Below are 18,600 nucleotides of genomic sequence, written 5' to 3' on the forward strand. Positions count from 1 at the left end.
AGGCTCCAGCCCCCTGCGACCCTGTTCAGGATAAGCGGGTAAGGATAATGAATTAATGAATGATTAATGAATTATGGATTATTGAGTCTAGATTGCTGGGCAAAAATGGCAATATTATTTTATTTTTTTAAATGATCTATCAAAACACTAAAGTGCAAAAGGTGAATGGGTTTTGTATTTATGGTACCTGTATTACCCTAAATCCTCAAATTGTGTCCGGGATTCTATTTGAAGCCGGGCCTCGGATAATAGCCCGGGCGTGGTCGATTAGAACAAATAAAGGCCGGCCCCCAAATACAAGCCGGGGTAATGTTGCCTACCAGTAGGGCTATCGGTCCATGAGCACTAGAAGACATTGTTTCGATTTAACTCAATGAAATAAAAGAGCTCTTCTTAATATTTTATATTGTTGGTTGGTTTAATACTGTTGCCAATGAAAAGTTGTTGTCCTACACCATGGGTCTCCAACACGTTGCTCTCAAGCTACCAGTCGCTTGCCACCCCCTTCTGAGTATCTTGCCAAAGGCTGAAGCAGTATACATTTAAACACAATTGTTGCCGGGAGGCATTCCAGCCTACGAATTTAATAAAAAGTAAATAAGGCAAAATTAAAAATTCATTCAATTTAGGCTACTTGGCTACGCAATAAGGGTTCCATGTATTTACAGCACAGCGCACGTTCAATGAATGAATGAAAGCGGCTGCCTTGGCTCGCAATAAACATACGGGTGGAAATCCCGACACTCTTTCAACTACATAAAACTGAACAGTGAACCATCAAATACCCCCCAGATTTCAGTGCCCATCAGTCCCAACATTTAGCAATAGAATCAAACAGTCCAAAAGTAAATTAAATCCCAAACCAAAGCGAAAATCTTTTGATAGCCTACCGATATGTTGCTCCAAACGAAACGCATGTCTCACAATAAAACGCACTTTAGGAAAAGAAGATCCTTTACTTGCTGTTATCTACGCTAATTTGTTATTGTTCATGAAGGCGTGTCTGGCAAGTTGTTATTTTATGGATTCTGGACTTGCATGTGCTTTATTGTGTTTGACAATATTTGCAATGAACTAAGTCTGTTAAGACTGACACTATGACTTACCAAACGGTGTTCCTGATTAGCCTACACTAATTGATTTCTGAACGGTTACAGGAAGTGTTCAACAGTGTTGGCCCACTATAAGTGTAGCCTTTTACTTTATTTCTAAATATAAAATTCTACAACAGAAGCCTAATAAGAAATAAAGGCCTGCCTCGAATACAAGCCTGCCCCAAATAAAGGCCTATGCTTTGTGCAGCCTAAGTAAATAAAAGACTCCGGCCACAATTTGAGAATTTACGGTAATGGTAATTCAACCACGATTGTTTTGGCTCTGGTGTATCTATTATTGCATCTCAAGGCCAAGAATGAGATACAGAGATATGGTAGAGATATTGTGTTGTTAAGGTATTTTATCTGCATACCCAGTTAAAATGGTTATATTATCTATCTGTTTACATACTAACTGTCAAATGGCAGTCCTCCAAGCCATATTTATGATTGTAGAAGAGGGAAATTTTCAAAGATAAATTCTTGCTGTTGAATTAGGAAATCAATCTTCCCATCAGAAAACATTCAGATCAGGCTGGTGATTTGCTGAAAAGAAGTAGAAGGCTGATTGCATGTCAGAGGTTAATGCATGTTCTTCCTCAGCCGATGCAAATTACCTTTAGAGGGCGGCCTGTAGCGTAGTGGTTAAGGTAAATTACTGGGACAGGCAAGGTCGGTGGTTCAAATCCTGGTGTAGCCACAATAAGATCCGCACAGCCGTTGGGACCTTGAGCAAGGCCCTTAACCCTGCATTGCTCCAGGGGAGGATTGTCTCCTGCTAATCAACCATATGTCAAGGGTGTGATTAAAAGAGTAATTAAAAGAAGAAAGAGTGAAATAGGGAATGGAAGGTAAACATTAGGAGAGCATTTACCTGGCTACCCCTTTCCATTGGGGCAGTACACAGATTTTGAATACTGGATAATGTGCCTGCAAATAAGGTTATCCCTCCAAATGGTCAAGCCTAGTTAGTTAACCTGCCACAGCTTCAACATTTGACAAATTGAGAAAGTAGAGATCGCATGTAATAACTAGCAGCTCTGAGCCAGTCATTTTGAGTCCCAACTGGCTGGCTTTCTAAACCAAAGAGTTTCTGTCTTGGCCTTTTGGCCTTCGGCACGTTTGGATTATTCTCCATTCATCCAGGAACCTTGATACTGTCTGGGTGTGTTGCCATCATCAGCATTTTATAACAACAGCACATGCAGGTGTGCTGAACGTGTGTCACAGAAGGTCCAGGTCAAGCATCAATAAAGGTGTGTCATCATAATCACTCTGATAGCTATCAGCTAACCAGCTAATTGCATCCCTCCTTCGCAGGCAGAAGTCCCTGTTGTTTGCATACTGTACTCTAACACACAGCTAACCTTTCCTCATCTGTAAGTGTTTGTGGCATGCAGTCTTTGAATCTAAACCTGCTGATCTTTGAATCTAAACTCGTCTGATCACATTGCATAATCCTCCCGAATTCCCCTCTTGGCATCGATCGTCCAGTTCTACTGAATTTTGTAGCACGTGTACTGTAGTTCCATATACGGTGCTTAATAGGTGTGTAAACGCGTGCAAGCTGCCAAAGACAATCATGCTCAGGTGTCAAGGCCTTTCTCAGTGAGATAAAGGGAAAAACACACCTATGAATTAATAGGAGGAAGTAAACTCACTGCCTTGTTGAATTTAAAAGTATGCAATGGTTCAAACCAAGCACTTAAAAAAAAAAAAAGGATTATGTTACGAAAACACTAAATTATCTTTCTTTGACATTCAAAATTAATTTCCAACATGAGTATGTTCAGTGCTCTTTACAGTATACTGCTGAGTTCAATTCCACACAGTATTCTAAAATTTGTACGACAGGTAGCCCGGCTGAAAATCCTGTTTCTCTGAGTGTACCTCGATCACATCAAACCAACAAACCAACTCCGATCAGCCACAAAATTAAAGTCACCTGCTTAAACCAGTTACATAAGCTTCACCACATGCAGTACCATGCCATTCCAACGGAGGGAAGAAGGGTGAAACTTGTTGTAGGATTAGTCTCCAGGCAGTTTTAAATATGACAGGGAGTCTTCATGCATTCGTTCATTATCCTAACCCGCTTCTCCTGAACAGGGTCGCAGGGGGGCTGGAGCCTATCCCAGCATACATTGGGCGAAAGGCAGGAATACACCCTGGACAGGTCGCCAGTCCATCGCAAGGCACACACACCATTCACTCACACACTCATACCTACAGGCAATTTAGACTCTCCAATCAGCCTAACCTGCATGTCTTTGGACTGTGGGAGGAAACCGGAGTAACCGGAGGAAACCCACGCAGACACGGGGAGAACATGCAAACTCCGCACAGAGAGGCCCCGGCCGACAGGGATTTAAACCCAGGACCTCCTTGCTGTGAGGCGGCAGTGCTACCCATTGCACCATCTGTGACACCCCCCCCCCTCTTTGCGCCATCCGTGCCCCCCCCCACTGCACCATCCGTGCCCCCCCCCCCCACTGCACCATCCGTGCCGCCATAATAACCCATAATGACAAAGTGAAAACATGTTTCTAGAATTCTTTTGCAAATGGATTAAAAATCAAAAACTATTCAGACCCTTAATTCAGTACTTTGTAGAAGCCCCGTTGGCAGCAGCTACAGCTTGGAGTCATTTTGGGTGAGTCTCCACAAGCTCAGCACACCTGGATTTGGGCAGCGTAGTGGTTCAGGTCCATCACTAGGACAGGCAAGGTTGGTGGTTTGTTCCCCGGTGTAGCCACGGTAAGATCAGCCATATTGCTCCAGGGAGGATTGTCTCCTGCTTAGTCTAATCAACCATATGTCACTTTGGATAAAAGCGTCAGACAAATAACACGTAATATAAAAATCTCCATATACTGTCATTACTGTACATTTTGACTCCCATCGAGTCACTGATGGTGTCAGTTCAGTTCAGTTTGTGTTAATTTGCCCCTGGGTTTGCTATTGAAAGCATGCTCCATGTGGTATCTCTTCATGACTAAATCATTGAAACTGGCAAGAGCGAGATGGATTGGCAAACTGCCTGCATGTTGCAGTAGCATGTTACTGCGGCGACATTATCTCAGGCCGTGAGAGCAGTCATCTGGCAGTCGGAGGGTTGCGTGTTTGATCCCGCCCTGGGTGTGTCGAAAGTGTCGCTGAGCAAAACACCTAACCCCAAAATGCTCCTGAAGACCTGGTTGGTGCCTTGCATGGCAGTCAATATCACCGCTGGTGAGTGTGTGTATCAATGGGTGAATGAGAAGCATTGGCTAAAGGCGCTATATAAGTACCATTTACCATTTACCTTGCAGCTGTGCACTGCATTATTCTTGTGCCAAGTGAGTTTATCTGAAGTGAGGTTCAGTATCAGTGGCTGTTAGTATAGTGGTTAAGGTACATGACTGGGACCGGCAAGGTTGGTGGTTCGATAACCCTGCATTGCTCCAGGGGAGGATTGTCTCCTGCTTATTCTAATCAACTGTAAGTCACTTTGGATAAAAACATCAGTGGGAAAGCTGGTGACCTTGAGCCACTGAGAGGTACGAGGTGCCCAAGGACACACACCCTTCTTGTATCACAGATCACTTAATCACACGCTTTTACGGTACCCTGAGCTGGCACACTTACCTTCACTTGGCCAGGGAAGGCTAATTGAGATGACAAATCTCCTGGCCAGCAAGTGAATTTCACAAAGTTGCAGGCAGACAACACTACATATATGAATATGCATATATATGAGTATGTCCCTAGGAGACAGATTTGAGGCTGTACAGTCACCCTTGAGTAACTATATTCGTATCTCAGTGAGCAAAAGTCGGAATCTAGGGTGAAGGACATTTAGTCTGAGCAACATTTTGACATAAACAGACTAGGTCGACCCTAATATAGCTCAGGTTTTACCCAAGTATAGTATTTGGTGAGAAAACGTTCACTTTTTAACCAAATGTGGCCAGGTTTTCACCTGAATGCCTAGCTGTCATTTCACTGACTTTTCACCAACCTTTCACCGCAAAAAGATGCTGCACAGTGTAAGGAAATGTCTGGGTGCCTGCACACAGTGCCCGGGCCGTGGCTTGTAGTGTTCACAACCATAAACTGGGCATTTCAGATTAAGGACAAAAATAAAGGCAAACTGTACCCATGAAAAAAAAATCTGTAGCTTAAAAAAAAAAGAAAGAAAGGTAAATATTATATTAGTGTATATATATATATATATATATATATATATATATATATATATATATATATATAGAAGTGGTATTATATTATAATTTAAGGACAAAAATAAAGGAAACTGTACCCATGAAAAAAAAAATCTGTAGCTTTAAAAAACAAAGAGAAAGGTAAATATTATATTAGTATATATATATATATATATATGTAGAGAGAGAGAGAGCGAGAGAGAGAGAGAGAGAAGTGGTATTATATCAAAATAGAGGTTGTTATTTCTATAACTAAAATGCTATACTACTATAAAGCATACAAAAAGTTCTGTACACCACCAAAACACAAATATTCTTAGTTACTCAGTTGGTCCACTCAATTGTCACTTCAGTATCATGACTCCAAACTTTAAATGCCAGCTTCTTTCAGCTGGCAATTGGCACTAGTTGACACTAGTTACTTTATTTCATGAGACAAATTAAGTTTATAAATGATTTGTGACCCCTATTTTCCTCCAAATTTGTAATATAGGTGCTAGGTTGAGGGAGATGCACGAATAAAGAACGAATAAAAACCCATACATGATCTCTCCCTATCTTACAATTATTTTATCCAAAGAGACTTGCAGTTGATTAGATAGATAGATAGATAGATAGATAGATAGATAGATAGATAGATAGATAGATAGATAGATAGATACTTTATTCATCCCGAGGGAAATTTTAGTTAATTAGACTAAGGGCTAATCCCCCTGAGAAGTGCAGGGTTAAGGGCTTGCTCTTTTTTTTATCCATGACAAACAAGCATCAGCATTCTTGTTAAATAGTATACTTTTAAGCGAAAGAAACTGAAGAATTATAAAAGTAAAAGTCTGGAAAGCTGTTCTGAAAAACATTTTTACAAGGAACAAAAACTATGGAGCTTAAATAACAAGACAATAAAGTAATTCACAGTGCATGTAGTCACAAACAGCAAATGTATTTACCTATCCAGGAAACAGATTGTATTGATTAGGGGAGGTGGTCAGGGGATTCTTGGGGCGAAACTATGACTGTGCATAGTGGGTTGTCCTCAGATCCCATCGCCTTGAAAGTACAGTGTCCACATCCCAGACGGGTTAATCATCAGTCAGCCCGTCACCAGCCGCCGCGGATTGCGATTGGCGCCCCGTGTATCAGGCCAGATAGAGCGATCTAATCCGTCAATGACATTGGTAGTGCCAGGCAGGATCCACGCCTTCCACTACTCGTCCCATGCCCTACTCACTCTGGACGGCCTGATTCAACTCAACGGGCACCTCTCTCCTCCACAGACTCAGCAGGTCCCATCTGGAGACCACACTCCCAACCAGCCCGTTACCCATCAACCCCTCCTCTGGACTACACTGCCGAAAAAGATCTGCCCGGACACCCCCACGATGGAAAGCACCTTCGCCATCGTCTTCCTCTCTCTCATTGCCTGCTGGGTATGTTGTCTTTCCACTCCTGGATTGTCCTCAATCCTAAAATTCTCACTCTTAGTGGTGTGGCTAATTCATGAGCCAACTTTTGTGGGTAATGCTGATTCGTGATAGAACAATCGCCAGGTGGGTTGGTAATGACAAATGAGACTTCGCCATTTGAAGGCTGAAATGGTGAGTTAGTGTCATAGTTTCTCATACCATTTGTCACCTGCGCACTATTACAGTATGTATTCTTCAAAATACATGAGTGGCCTTTAGGACCTCAGAAAACAAACAGCATATCCACCAATCATCCATCCAAAACTGGGTAGCAGGTAGAAATGAAGGGGTCATGAAATAAGTATTGAAATGAAATTGCCTGTGAGAGCAGACATTGATTTCAATAAAATTTGTAGTGGGTGGTGAATAGTTCAACTTCCCTTCACAGATCAACAAGCATTATATGATATCTTGGTATAACGATGGTATCTCACAGTGATATCTTTTTATTGTCAACATGATATGAGCAGCAAAGGGCAAGCATATAGTAGAAGGTAAATTATTGATGGTGCATACAAACTCAATGTAAATAGTACAAATAACCAGGAACAGAGATGAAATGGTAGTGTTGTAGGGTATTTGATAATGTGCAGTTTATTGTATGACAAATTAAAAAGTTGTTCTGATATGCTATTGACAGAACATAATAGATAGAAATGGTTCTGTAATGTTTCTGTTAAGCAGTGAGAGGAAGGAGCGTCTCTGCTTTCCTCTGCGTCCTATCATTAGTGATGTCTTGTGCTGACAGGACGTTTCAGAAGCCCAGCTGGGCGTCTGTAAATTTTACGAAGAGTGCGGCCCCAACCCAACGGTGAATAGCAGCCTGATCCCCTCCATCATCCCCTGCGTGGACAACAATCGGGCCAGGCGACTGCAAGGCCTGCACTACCTGAGGCTGAAGAAGGTGTGCCCGATGTTGGACAACGGACCGGGCAACACCTCCGCCTGCTGCTCGCTGAAGCAGCTGGGGTCCCTGGAGAGCAGCATCGCCCTCTCCAAGGCCGTGCTGATCCGCTGCCCGTCCTGCGCCACCAACTTCGCCCACCTGCACTGCATCAACACCTGCAGCCCCGACCAGGACCAGATCGTCAGGATCATCCGCACCACCAACGTGACCGTGGACAACCAGACCAAGGAGGCCGTGCTGGCCTACCAGGCGTTCATGAGCGCCGAGTTCGCCGACAGCGCGTTCAACTCGTGCAAGAACGTGCGCATCCCCTCCACCGGCGGCTTCGCCATCGGCACCATGTGCGGGCGCTACGGCGCCGCGAACTGCACCGCGCAGCGCTGGTACGACTTCCAGGGCGACTCCAGCAACGGCCTGGCCCCGCTCGACATCGACTTCCGGCTGGTCCCCGAGGGCGACCCGGTCCCCCCCGGCATCGTCCCCTACGCCGGACGGGTGCTGGCCTGCAACGAGAGCTCAGAGCCCGAGGGCCAGCCGTGTTCCTGTCAGGACTGCGTGGAGTCCTGCCCCGTCATCCCCGCCCCGCTTCCCCCGGGAAAGCCCTTCGCGATCGGGGGGATGGACGGGGCGCTGGTGCTGTGCCTGATTAGCTTCTCGCTGCTTTGCCTGGTCTTCCTGGGCTACCTCCTGCTGATGGCGTTCCTGCACGGCCGCAGCTGCGATGCGGGCAAAGACGAAGGAAAGGACAAGAGCGGCAAGGATCTGTTCCGAGCCGTCGACCCCACGAAGTTCAGCTTCTCGGATAAGGCCAGCCTCGCCATGCAGGACTTTCTGGGCTCCCTGTTTGAGCGATGGGGGACGTTGATGGCCAGACATCCCTTCAAGGTGCTGCTGATGTCTCTGCTCGTGGTGGTGGTGTTTGCCACAGGACTGGTCTACATCGAGCTGACCACCGACCCTGTGGAGCTCTGGTCAGCCCCCAACAGCCGAGCTCGCAAAGAGAAGGACTTCCACGACAAGTACTTCAATCAGTTCTTCCGGACAAACCAGGTCATCCTGACTGCTCCTGGGCGTCTGGGCCACTCCTACGACTCCCTGCTTTTCGGCAAACAGAACTTCAGTGGCATCCTCTCCAAAGATCTCATTATTCAGTTGATGGAGCTGCAGTCGAGGATACAGGCCATACAATTCTGGTCGGATGAGCTGAGCCGCAATGTCAGCCTCAAGGATATCTGCTACGCACCCCTGAACCCCAACAACCCATCGCTGATGGACTGTGCCGTCAACAGCCTGCCTCAATACTTCCAGAACAGTCTTGAGAACCTGAATGCTAAGGTCAACATGACGAATCTGGGGGTGACCCAGGAGGTGGACTGGAGGGACCACTTCATCTACTGTGTTAAGTATGTATGCTTTACATTTTAAAGTCTCTTCCTGCTTTAAATGCTTTAAAGTCTCTTCCCTGTAGAAGTAAACAGTGGTGACATAACCGTGTCCATGTTCCACACACAAAGGAATCATGGCAAAAGTAATTAGCAAAATATTTTTGTTCACTAGGAGATTAGATTTGGAGACCGCATATAATTTAGATTTACACTCGCAGACAGACATGCACGCACTCACGTGTACTACACACACGCATAACTCGGATGGCATCAGGAAGCCCCCAGCAACGGAAGGGCTGTTTTTTTCTCAGGTATATTACAGTCATTTCTGTGTGAACTGAACATGGCGTCTCTGCTCGCAGCTCCCCGCTGTCTTTCCAAGACATCACCGACCTGCGCCTGAGCTGCATGGCAGACTATGGCGGCCCTGTCTTTCCTTTCCTGGCTGTGGGCGGATATGACAGTAAGAGGCTGATGTGTTTCTGTCTCCACCAGAACTGCCCCACACCATTATGTGTACCCTATTATTTCAATGCTCAGAACTTCACATCTCAAAATGGTTACCCTGAATAAAGACCTGGAGTTTGCTGCACTTGAAACACAACCAAGCAAAAATGTATATGTTTCTGCTTGCTTGTGGCTCGGAGGTGTGTGTGTGTGTGTTCGCACCACCTTGGCATATCTCCCTGGTGACCCGGTAACCACTCCCAAACCTGTTCTTTTACGTCCATTTCAGTTCATTATTACATTACATGTCATTTGGCTGACGCTTTTATCCAAACCGACTTACAGATTTAGCAGGAGACAATCCTCCCCTGGAGCAATGCGGGTTGAAGGGCCTTGCTCAAGGGCATGCTTCCTCTAACACATGTAATGACACTATTAAGAACTGAAAGAAAAAAACATTACTGTGACAGGGCGCGAATTACATCACACAGAACAAGGCCAGAGCTGGCCTAAGTCACATTTATAATACTGGGCTGCCTAACCCTGTTCCTGGAAATCTACCCACCTGTAGGTTTTCACTTCAACCCTAATCTGGCACACCTGATTTCTAGTAACTAGCAGCTTGATGAGATCACTAGCTATTGAATGAGATGAGCCGTGTGGCTCTACCGGGGATCGAACCACCGACCTTGCGGGGTCCCAGTCATGTACCATAACCATTACGCTACATAAGCAATGCTATTTATTTTTTATACAGATGAAGAGTACACCACAGCCGAGGCCCTGATCATGACTTTCTCCCTGAACAACTACCCACGAGGCACCACCAAGTTCACACTGGTCGAGAGATGGGAGCAGATGTTCCTCAACATAATGAGAGAGTACAAAATGGATCCCAAAACCAACTTCACTTTTGCCTACATGTCAGAGGTGTGGCTGTTTTTAATCAATCACTAGTAAACTATAAGAATATGTCAAATGTAATAAGTCTCGTCGGCTGGAAACATACCCTTTGCAACTACGTGAATGCAGATGCTTCAAGCTATGCAAAGTCAATTTGACCTGTTGTTGCGTTTTAAAAAATGTGTCACCTGAAATGTATTACCTCCATTACAGAGATGTAAGAAATATGTACAATCAGGCAATGCATTTGCAATGTGTCGGCCTGACATTGCCATTTGCGTTCACGTTTTTATGTAGGGTACGTTTCGGGCCTTTGGGTTGACCTATGAGGCGCTTGTCTCTCGGAGCACTGCAGAAACAAACATGACCATTCCTTACCATTCCTGTCACTACGCAGAGATCGCTGGAAGATGAGATCAACCGGACGACGGCCGAGGACATCCCCATCTTCATGATCAGCTACGCTGTAATCTTCCTGTACATCGCTGTCGCACTGGGCGAGTACTCCTCCTTCAAACGCATACTGGTGAGAACTTATCTACCTTGAATACCTGAATTTTAGGACCATTACGGTCAATTCATGTGAAATGACTTCAGGTCAATCCCTGAATGAACTGAATTGGAGTGGTTACTTATGGCTTCATGCTCCTTGTTATGCACTTCGCCACCTGATTCAGTAACATTTCATGTTTTCTCCTCCAGGCTTGACTGAGTCATTGATTTAAATACAGCTGCACTGGAAAACCAGTCAGACTCGAATGGATCTTAGTGCAAACATGGTTTAGGGTGTGCACTAAGTTAGAGATGTGAGCTTTACTGATGATGTCATTCTCACAGTCTGCGGCTGTTATTCCGTAAACCTTGTGATGTTTCTGGATTGTTATCACGGGGCGGCCTGTAGTGTAGTGGTTAAGGTACATGACTGGGACAAGCAAGGTTGGTGGTTTGCATTGCTTCAGGGGAGGATTATCTCCTGCTTAGGCTAATCAACTGTACGTCCCTCTGGATAAGAGCGCCTGCCAAATGCCATTAGTGTAATGCAATGTAATCACAAGTCCCAGTACATCAGGATTCAATAGGACTTCCATCCTAGTGCCGACCCGGTAAGCTACCTTCCTAGTGAACGAAAGCCAGAATTTAAAGAGAGAGATTAACTAGGTTAACCCCAATATAGCTCAGGTTTCACACAGATATAGCCTGGCTATATCCTACTCAGCTAAAATAAAAAAGCCTGAATGCCGGGACTGCATTTCACCATCTTGTCATCACAGAAATGTTCGCTGGGCTATGGTAAAATGGTTGGCATTTATATAGCACCTTTATCTAAAGCGCTGTACAATTGATGCTTCTCATTCACCTATTCATTCACACACTCAGACAACAATGGCAATTGGCTGCCATGCAAGGCACCAACCAGCTCGTCAGGAGAATTTGAGTTAGATGTCTTGCTCTGGGATACTTTGACACACCCAAGGTGGGATCAAACCGGCAACCGTCCGACTGCCGGAGAACTGCTCTTACTGCAGGAGCCAATGTTACCCTCCCTATAGGGTCTTGCCATAGGGAGGCGTGTGGCGTGTGAGACAGGGCGGCCTGTAGCGTAGTGGTTAAGGTAAAGGACTGGGACACGCAAGGTCGATGGTTCTAATCCCGGTGTAGCCACAATAAGATCCGCACAGCCGTTGGGCCCTAAACCCTGCACTGCTCCAGGGGAGGATTGTCTCCTGCTTAGTCTAATCAACTGTACGTCGCTCTGGATAAGAGTGTCTGCCAAATGCCAATAATGTAATGTAAAGACGGTGGGCTCATGGGATGGAGCGGGAAGGTTGAACTATTTATTATGCTTCTTGTGCAGAATCTGTCTGTCTGTCTGTATTGTGTTATGCCTATTGTTGTGTGGTATGTGTGTGGTCCTGCTGCAAACAAATTGCCCATTTGGGACAAAAAATAAACTGAACTGAACTGAACTGAACTGAACTGAACTGAACTGAGGTGGCATTCTCTTGCAGGTGGACTCAAAGTTCCTGGTGGGTCTGGGTGGGATCCTGGTGGTCGGCTGCTCCGTCCTGGCCTCCATGGGCTTCTACGCTTGGGTGGGAATTCCCTCCTCCCTGGTCATCCTGCAGGTGGTGCCCTTCCTGGTGCTGGCCGTCGGAGCGGACAACATCTTCATCTTCGTCTTGGAGTATCAGGTGTGGACATTTCCCCTTCTTTACTCACCCAATATATGATTGTTATTAATGCGCATGAAACGTTTTGAACTTTTGTTTTGGAAGGGTTGACAATGTGAATATGTTATGTAAAAAGGGTGTAATAAGCTAAAGCTTCAGCCTACACCTTTTCTGTCAATTTTGTTATTCATTATTTCTATGTGCATTCATTCTGTAAACATTGTTAATAACGATCGAAATGAATAATTTCTACTACTACTACTACTACTACATACACCTGCCTTACTGTTAATTGGAAATTTATTTTTAACAAACTGGGTCAGTTGTATATCCAGATATTTCAATTGTTGTGTTTTATTTATGCCGTTCCAAAATGAGGGTGCTCAACAGTACGGCTTACAGTGTCTAACGTCAGAAAACTAGGGTAACTGGTTGAAATGAATACCAGCATACAGATCGGCCCTCCGGGACCGGAGTTGCGCGCCCCTGATCTATACATTCCCACCCTTCGCCTAAAAGGAACCAATATATTTTTCTGTGAAAATCTAATTTCCTTCCTCATGCGAGGGGGTGTGGGTAGCTTTAGCGGGACACGATTCGTTGCGGTGCCGCTACCGTGGAAACCTCGTGTCGTGTTCCGTCACGCGGCTAACGCGACGATGTCCACGCAGAGGGACGAGCGGAGGCCGGGGGAGGGGCGGGAGCAGCAGATCGGCCGCGTCCTGGGCAGCGTTGCCCCCAGCATGCTCCTCTGCAGCCTGTCGGAATCCATCTGCTTCTTTCTGGGTGAGCGCCTGCTGACCCCCGTTACATTACATTGTGTTATTGGCTGGCATTTATATCGCGCCCTTCATCCAAAGCGCTCTGCAATTGATGCTTATCATTCGCCCGTTCATACACGCACACACACACACACCAACTGCGACTGGCTGCCACGCAAGGCACCAACCAGCTCAGTCAGGAGCATTTGGGGGTCAGGTGTCTTTTTCAGGGACACTTTGACACACCCTGGGCAACCAGCAACCCTCCAATTGCCAGATGTCACCCTTGTTAGCATTTGGCAGACGCTCTTATCCAGGGTGACGTACATCAATGTGCAAACCCATAACCAGGTTTCAAGTACTGTTTCAAGTGCTACCAGTACAACAAAGATAAGGACTAGGGCCTATTTGATCAATCTGATTAATCTGATAAAAAAATGTTTTTATACAGCACAACACAACAGAATGATAAACAGCTGACATAGCCAAAAAGAAACTAACACGTAACAAGTTCTAACATGCGTAATGACACTATTTATGAAAAAAAAAAAAAAAACATTACTGTGACTGTGACTGTGCTTATAATACTCTAGAACTGGGGCTGCCTAACCATGTTCCTGGAAATCTACCCACCTGTAGGTTTTTACTCCAACCCCAATCTGGCACACCTGGTTTCTAGTAACTAGCAGCTTGATGAGATCGCTAGCTGCTGAATGAGGTGTGCTCTGCTTGAGCTGGAGTGAAGATCTACAGGATGGTAGATCTCCAGGAGCAGGGTTGGGCAGCCCTGCAATAGAAGCTGGTGAAAAGTGAAGATCCTTGAGGATCACCAAAACAAACAAGCATACGAAAGAAGAATTTTGTCCTGAATATAGTACGCACGTTAAATCTTTGCTTCATACTCGAGTCTAAAGTATTTTCAAAGAATTATTTGACAGCTAAATGTCCACCATTTCACCGCCATGTGTTATGTTCCGTCATCCTGTGTGTATTGTAACACACGTGGAACTGTATATACCTACACAGTTACGGACAGTACTGTATTGTAACGGTCTTGTGATTGCGATTCCATCATGCCCCTGCGATTTGACCCTGTCTTGACTCAGCCTCATTTATAAAAAAGAGGTTTTAATCTCAATGTGACTTCCAAGTCAAACAAAGGTTTATATATATGTCCAGAAATCGATGTGTAAAATAAAATGTGAAACGTAAACGGGCGGTCTGTAGCGTAGTGGTTAAGGTAAATGACTGGGATACCCAAGGTCGGTGGTTCTAATCCCAGTCTAGCCACAATAAGATCCGCACAGCCATTGGGCCATTGGGCCCTTGAGCAAGGCAGTGACCCTGCATTGCTCCAGGGGAGGATTGTCTCCTGCTTAGTCTAATCAACTGTACGTTGCTCTGGATAAGAGCGTCTGCCAAAATGCCAATAATGTAATGTAATGTAATGTAATGTAAACGCGTCTGTGTGTTCCCCTCTCCCGGCTGCAGGGGCCCTGAGCACCATGCCGGCGGTGAAGTCCTTCGCCCTGTATGCCGCGCTGGCGGTGCTGATGGACTTCCTGCTGCAGATGACGGCCTTTGTGGCCCTGCTCTCCCTGGACGTGGGCAGGCAGGACGCCAACCGCTGCGAGCTGGCCTGCTGCGTGACGGTGTCCGCCCCTCGCCCACACGCCGCCAGCCAGGGCGTCCTGCTGCCCGCCATGAAGCGCTACTACGCCCCGGTCCTGCTGCACCCCGTCACCAGGGTTACTGTGGTGCGTTCCCACCCTGCCGTCACGTTCGCACTACATTACACTACATTACATTACATTACATTACATGACGTTACATTACACTACACTACACTACATTACGTTACATTACATTACACTACACTACACTACATTACGTTACGTTACGTTACATTACATTACACTACACTACACAACATTACGTTACATTACATTACATTACATTACATTACACTACACTACACTACACTACATTACATTACATTACATTACATTACACAACACTGCATTACGTTACATTACATTACATCAAATTACATTACATTACATCATATTACATCATATTACATCACATTACATTACATTGCATTGCATTACATTATGTTACATTGCATTACATTACGTTACGTTACGTTACGTTACGTTACAGCACATTACGTTACAGGCATTTAGCAAACGCTCTTATCCAGAGCGACATACAATGAACAGATTGAACACAGGGAAAAGCTGTGTTCACCTTACAGGACTACTGTGTGCTCTCGTATATTGGCCTACTTGTTTTATTAAGTGATCTGTTTGCCAAAACTGTTTTATTGCTGCTACTTTATTGGTTTGTTCCCATCAGATTAATCTACAGGGTTGTTCCATGTGGTAACTTCCAGCACTGTACTTCCCTCTAGGGATGATCAGGCATACAAATGTTGCCCATAATGTATAAACCAACTGCAAAAAAAACAAAATAAATCAATATCAACAAGTATTTTAGTCTTATATATTGACTTAAAATCTTTTACATTTTTGCAAAATAAGATAAAAAATATAGCCAATAAGACGCAGCAGACTTGAAAAAAATAAATAAAAATATATATATATATATATATATATATATATATATAGCCAAAGAGGTGAGACAGTTTGACTTACTTCATGATTTACCAGTGATGTAAATCAATTGACAAGCAAGCCACAACTTAAAACAAGCTAATGCGTTCTACTTGATAGAAGAAATAAGATTATATATCTCATAACAAGATTAAAACACTTGTTAAGACAGCAGTTTAGATTACATTATGTTACATCACATTACATTACATTACATTACATTACAGTGCTTATCTTCTAGGACACTGTGGAGAAGAGCATTTGCTAAATGAATAGGGTAGATCATAGGTAAATGGCTTAGGTGGGCCAAATAGCCTGTTCCCATAATTTTCCCCATTGGAAAATGAGTCTTGCGGTCACTACAAAAGCAAAATCCATTGGACACATGAATATTGAGTAAATATAAACGCAAAAGTGACTGGTATTTTTGTCTGCATTAGGAGACTGTATGTCCTTACAAGGAGCCGATGATGTAACTGACGATGGTAACACTTCTAATCATGTAAAAGCAGATTTGTTTCGATTTGGTATTGGCTGCTTCTCCCAAGGCAGTAGCATAAAATTCTGGGCCCTGAGCATATGCAGTTTCTGTGTGGGCCCCCTTAAAACTGTAGGCCAAAACAAACCTTTTAGTCCTGGCGTTTTGAGACTCCCGGGGAGACACCCCCCAGTGTGACTCCCCTGCCCCCCACCCACTCACTTCTCTCGTCCCCAGATGGTGCTGTTTCTCTTCATGTTCTGCGGCTCCATCTTTCTGATGTTCCACGTGACTGTGGGTCTGGACCAGGAGCTGGCCATGCCCACGGTGTGTTCCTCCTTCATTCTCCTCCGTCACCATCCCGGCTCTCCCACGCTGTCAGACTCACATCATGTCACATGTCACAGACACAGGCATTTTAACCCTTTGAAGAGTGGGGGTTTTTTTTTTCCTCTCAGAATTCTCAGCAGTCCGTGTTCTCAAACTCCATTGCTTTCATTTAACTCACGGGATTGTGACATCAGCATTAGAATGTTCAGTTGAGAACATTCTAGTCACTTTTTTATTTTTTTAACTTCTCTCTCATGCCCCCCCCCCCCCCCCCTCTTTTCCATGAGACAGGACTCCTACATGCTTGACTATTTCGCGTACCTGAATAAGTACTTTGAGGTGGGTGTCCCCACGTACTTTATCACCACACAAGGCTTCAACTTCACCACAGTGGAGGGCATGAACGCTGTGTGCTCCAGTGTCGGCTGTGACCCTTTCTCCCTCACACAGAAGATACAGTACGCCACAGAGTACCCAGACCTGTAAGTACCGCACACAAAAACACACAGAAAAATATATACGAATGAGCCGTATTTTCAAGCAATGCAAAATCCAAAAAAAATCCAAAACAATAAGCTCAATATGTATATTAGTCTCTAGTGTTTAGACTCACTGCATTATTTTCTTTTTTCCTCTAAATAAGACAATATTGCCAATGAGGCCTGACAAGTTCAAGTTGACATTCATTTCATGTTTTTCTCAAGCAAGTTTCTTAAATCCAGGGATCATTTTATAATCGATAAAATAAAATAAGATTTTAAGTCTCAAAACACGACAAAGACCTTTTTTTGCAGCAAGATCTTGCAACAGTTCACAATATACATATACACACATTGAGCACTTTATTGGGTATTTACTACACTAACTTTTTTTAACTTATTGATCTTCTGCTGCTGTAGCCTATTCACTTAGAGGTTTGACATGTTGTGTGTTCAGAGATGCTCTTCCGCATACCACGTGTGGTTATTTGAGTTACTGTCACCTTCCTGTCAGCTTTGGCCAGTCTGACTCTCCTCCACAGACCTCTCTCATTAACACGGTGTTTTTGCCCGCAGAACTCCTGCTCACTGGGCTTAATTTTTTTTTTTTGCACCATTCTCTGCAAAAAAATTGCAGGAGATCAGCAGTTTCAGAGATACTCAAACCACCCTGTCTGGCACCAACAATCATTCCACGGTCAAAGTCACTTGGATCAAATTTCTTCCCCATTCTGACACCTGTTCTGAAAAACAGCTGAACCTCTTGACCAAATGTCTGCATGCTTTTATGCATTCAGTTGCTGCCACATGATCGGCTGAATAAATACGTTTACAATTTTAGAAAATGTATTCACTATGCATTTCCAGGCTTTCTTCTAGCCACAAACAAATAACGAAAAAAAAACGAAACAAAAAAAAACAAGTTAAATGGACAGCAGTTACTGCGTGTGAAGAATAGCAGTATGCATGCACAAGGCAACATTGTTCTTTTTGTTGTCTTGGGCCATTTGTCCTTGAGCTTTGCTATGACTTCTTGAGTAGATCTGTATCGCTAATCAAAACGTTGCATGTGTGTGATGGATGACTGATAAAGGCCTGTTTCACACATATGGCGTTGCACTAATTTTATTACACTTTCCACTGGTTAAATAATGTTGTTGCATAAACTGTTATCTGGAGTAGATATATCATTTATATTGTGTAATTATAAAACAATTTCTCCCAGTTATTTGGCAGGTTTAAAGGAAAGAGATCAATTATTTTAAATAACATTGTTATTTAAATAACAATAAATTATTTAAATAGACATTTAAAGAAATAATTATTTTAAATGCCTTAACAAGCACTTTTTTTCACGTCATTGGG

General features: G+C 44.2%; 1 protein-coding gene across 1 annotated transcript in view; it reads left to right on the forward strand.

Moving 5' to 3' along the window:
- The first annotated feature begins 6,462 nt into the window (after nucleotides 1–6,462).
- The window catches only part of npc1l1 (NPC1-like 1), an 18,964-nt gene continuing 6,826 nt past the window's right edge, over nucleotides 6,463–18,600 (forward strand). The window contains exons 1-10 of the mRNA XM_061259474.1: nucleotides 6,463–6,723; nucleotides 7,508–9,069; nucleotides 9,414–9,514; nucleotides 10,256–10,428; nucleotides 10,799–10,927; nucleotides 12,411–12,593; nucleotides 13,244–13,358; nucleotides 14,825–15,090; nucleotides 16,664–16,753; nucleotides 17,048–17,238. Of these exons, the coding sequence (XP_061115458.1) occupies nucleotides 6,463–6,723; nucleotides 7,508–9,069; nucleotides 9,414–9,514; nucleotides 10,256–10,428; nucleotides 10,799–10,927; nucleotides 12,411–12,593; nucleotides 13,244–13,358; nucleotides 14,825–15,090; nucleotides 16,664–16,753; nucleotides 17,048–17,238 (3,071 nt within the window). The remainder of the gene's footprint in view (nucleotides 6,724–7,507; nucleotides 9,070–9,413; nucleotides 9,515–10,255; nucleotides 10,429–10,798; nucleotides 10,928–12,410; nucleotides 12,594–13,243; nucleotides 13,359–14,824; nucleotides 15,091–16,663; nucleotides 16,754–17,047; nucleotides 17,239–18,600) is intronic.

This window comes from Conger conger, chromosome 11 (assembly GCF_963514075.1).
Source record: "Conger conger chromosome 11, fConCon1.1, whole genome shotgun sequence".
In the NCBI taxonomy this organism is placed as follows: Eukaryota; Metazoa; Chordata; class Actinopteri; order Anguilliformes; family Congridae; genus Conger; species Conger conger.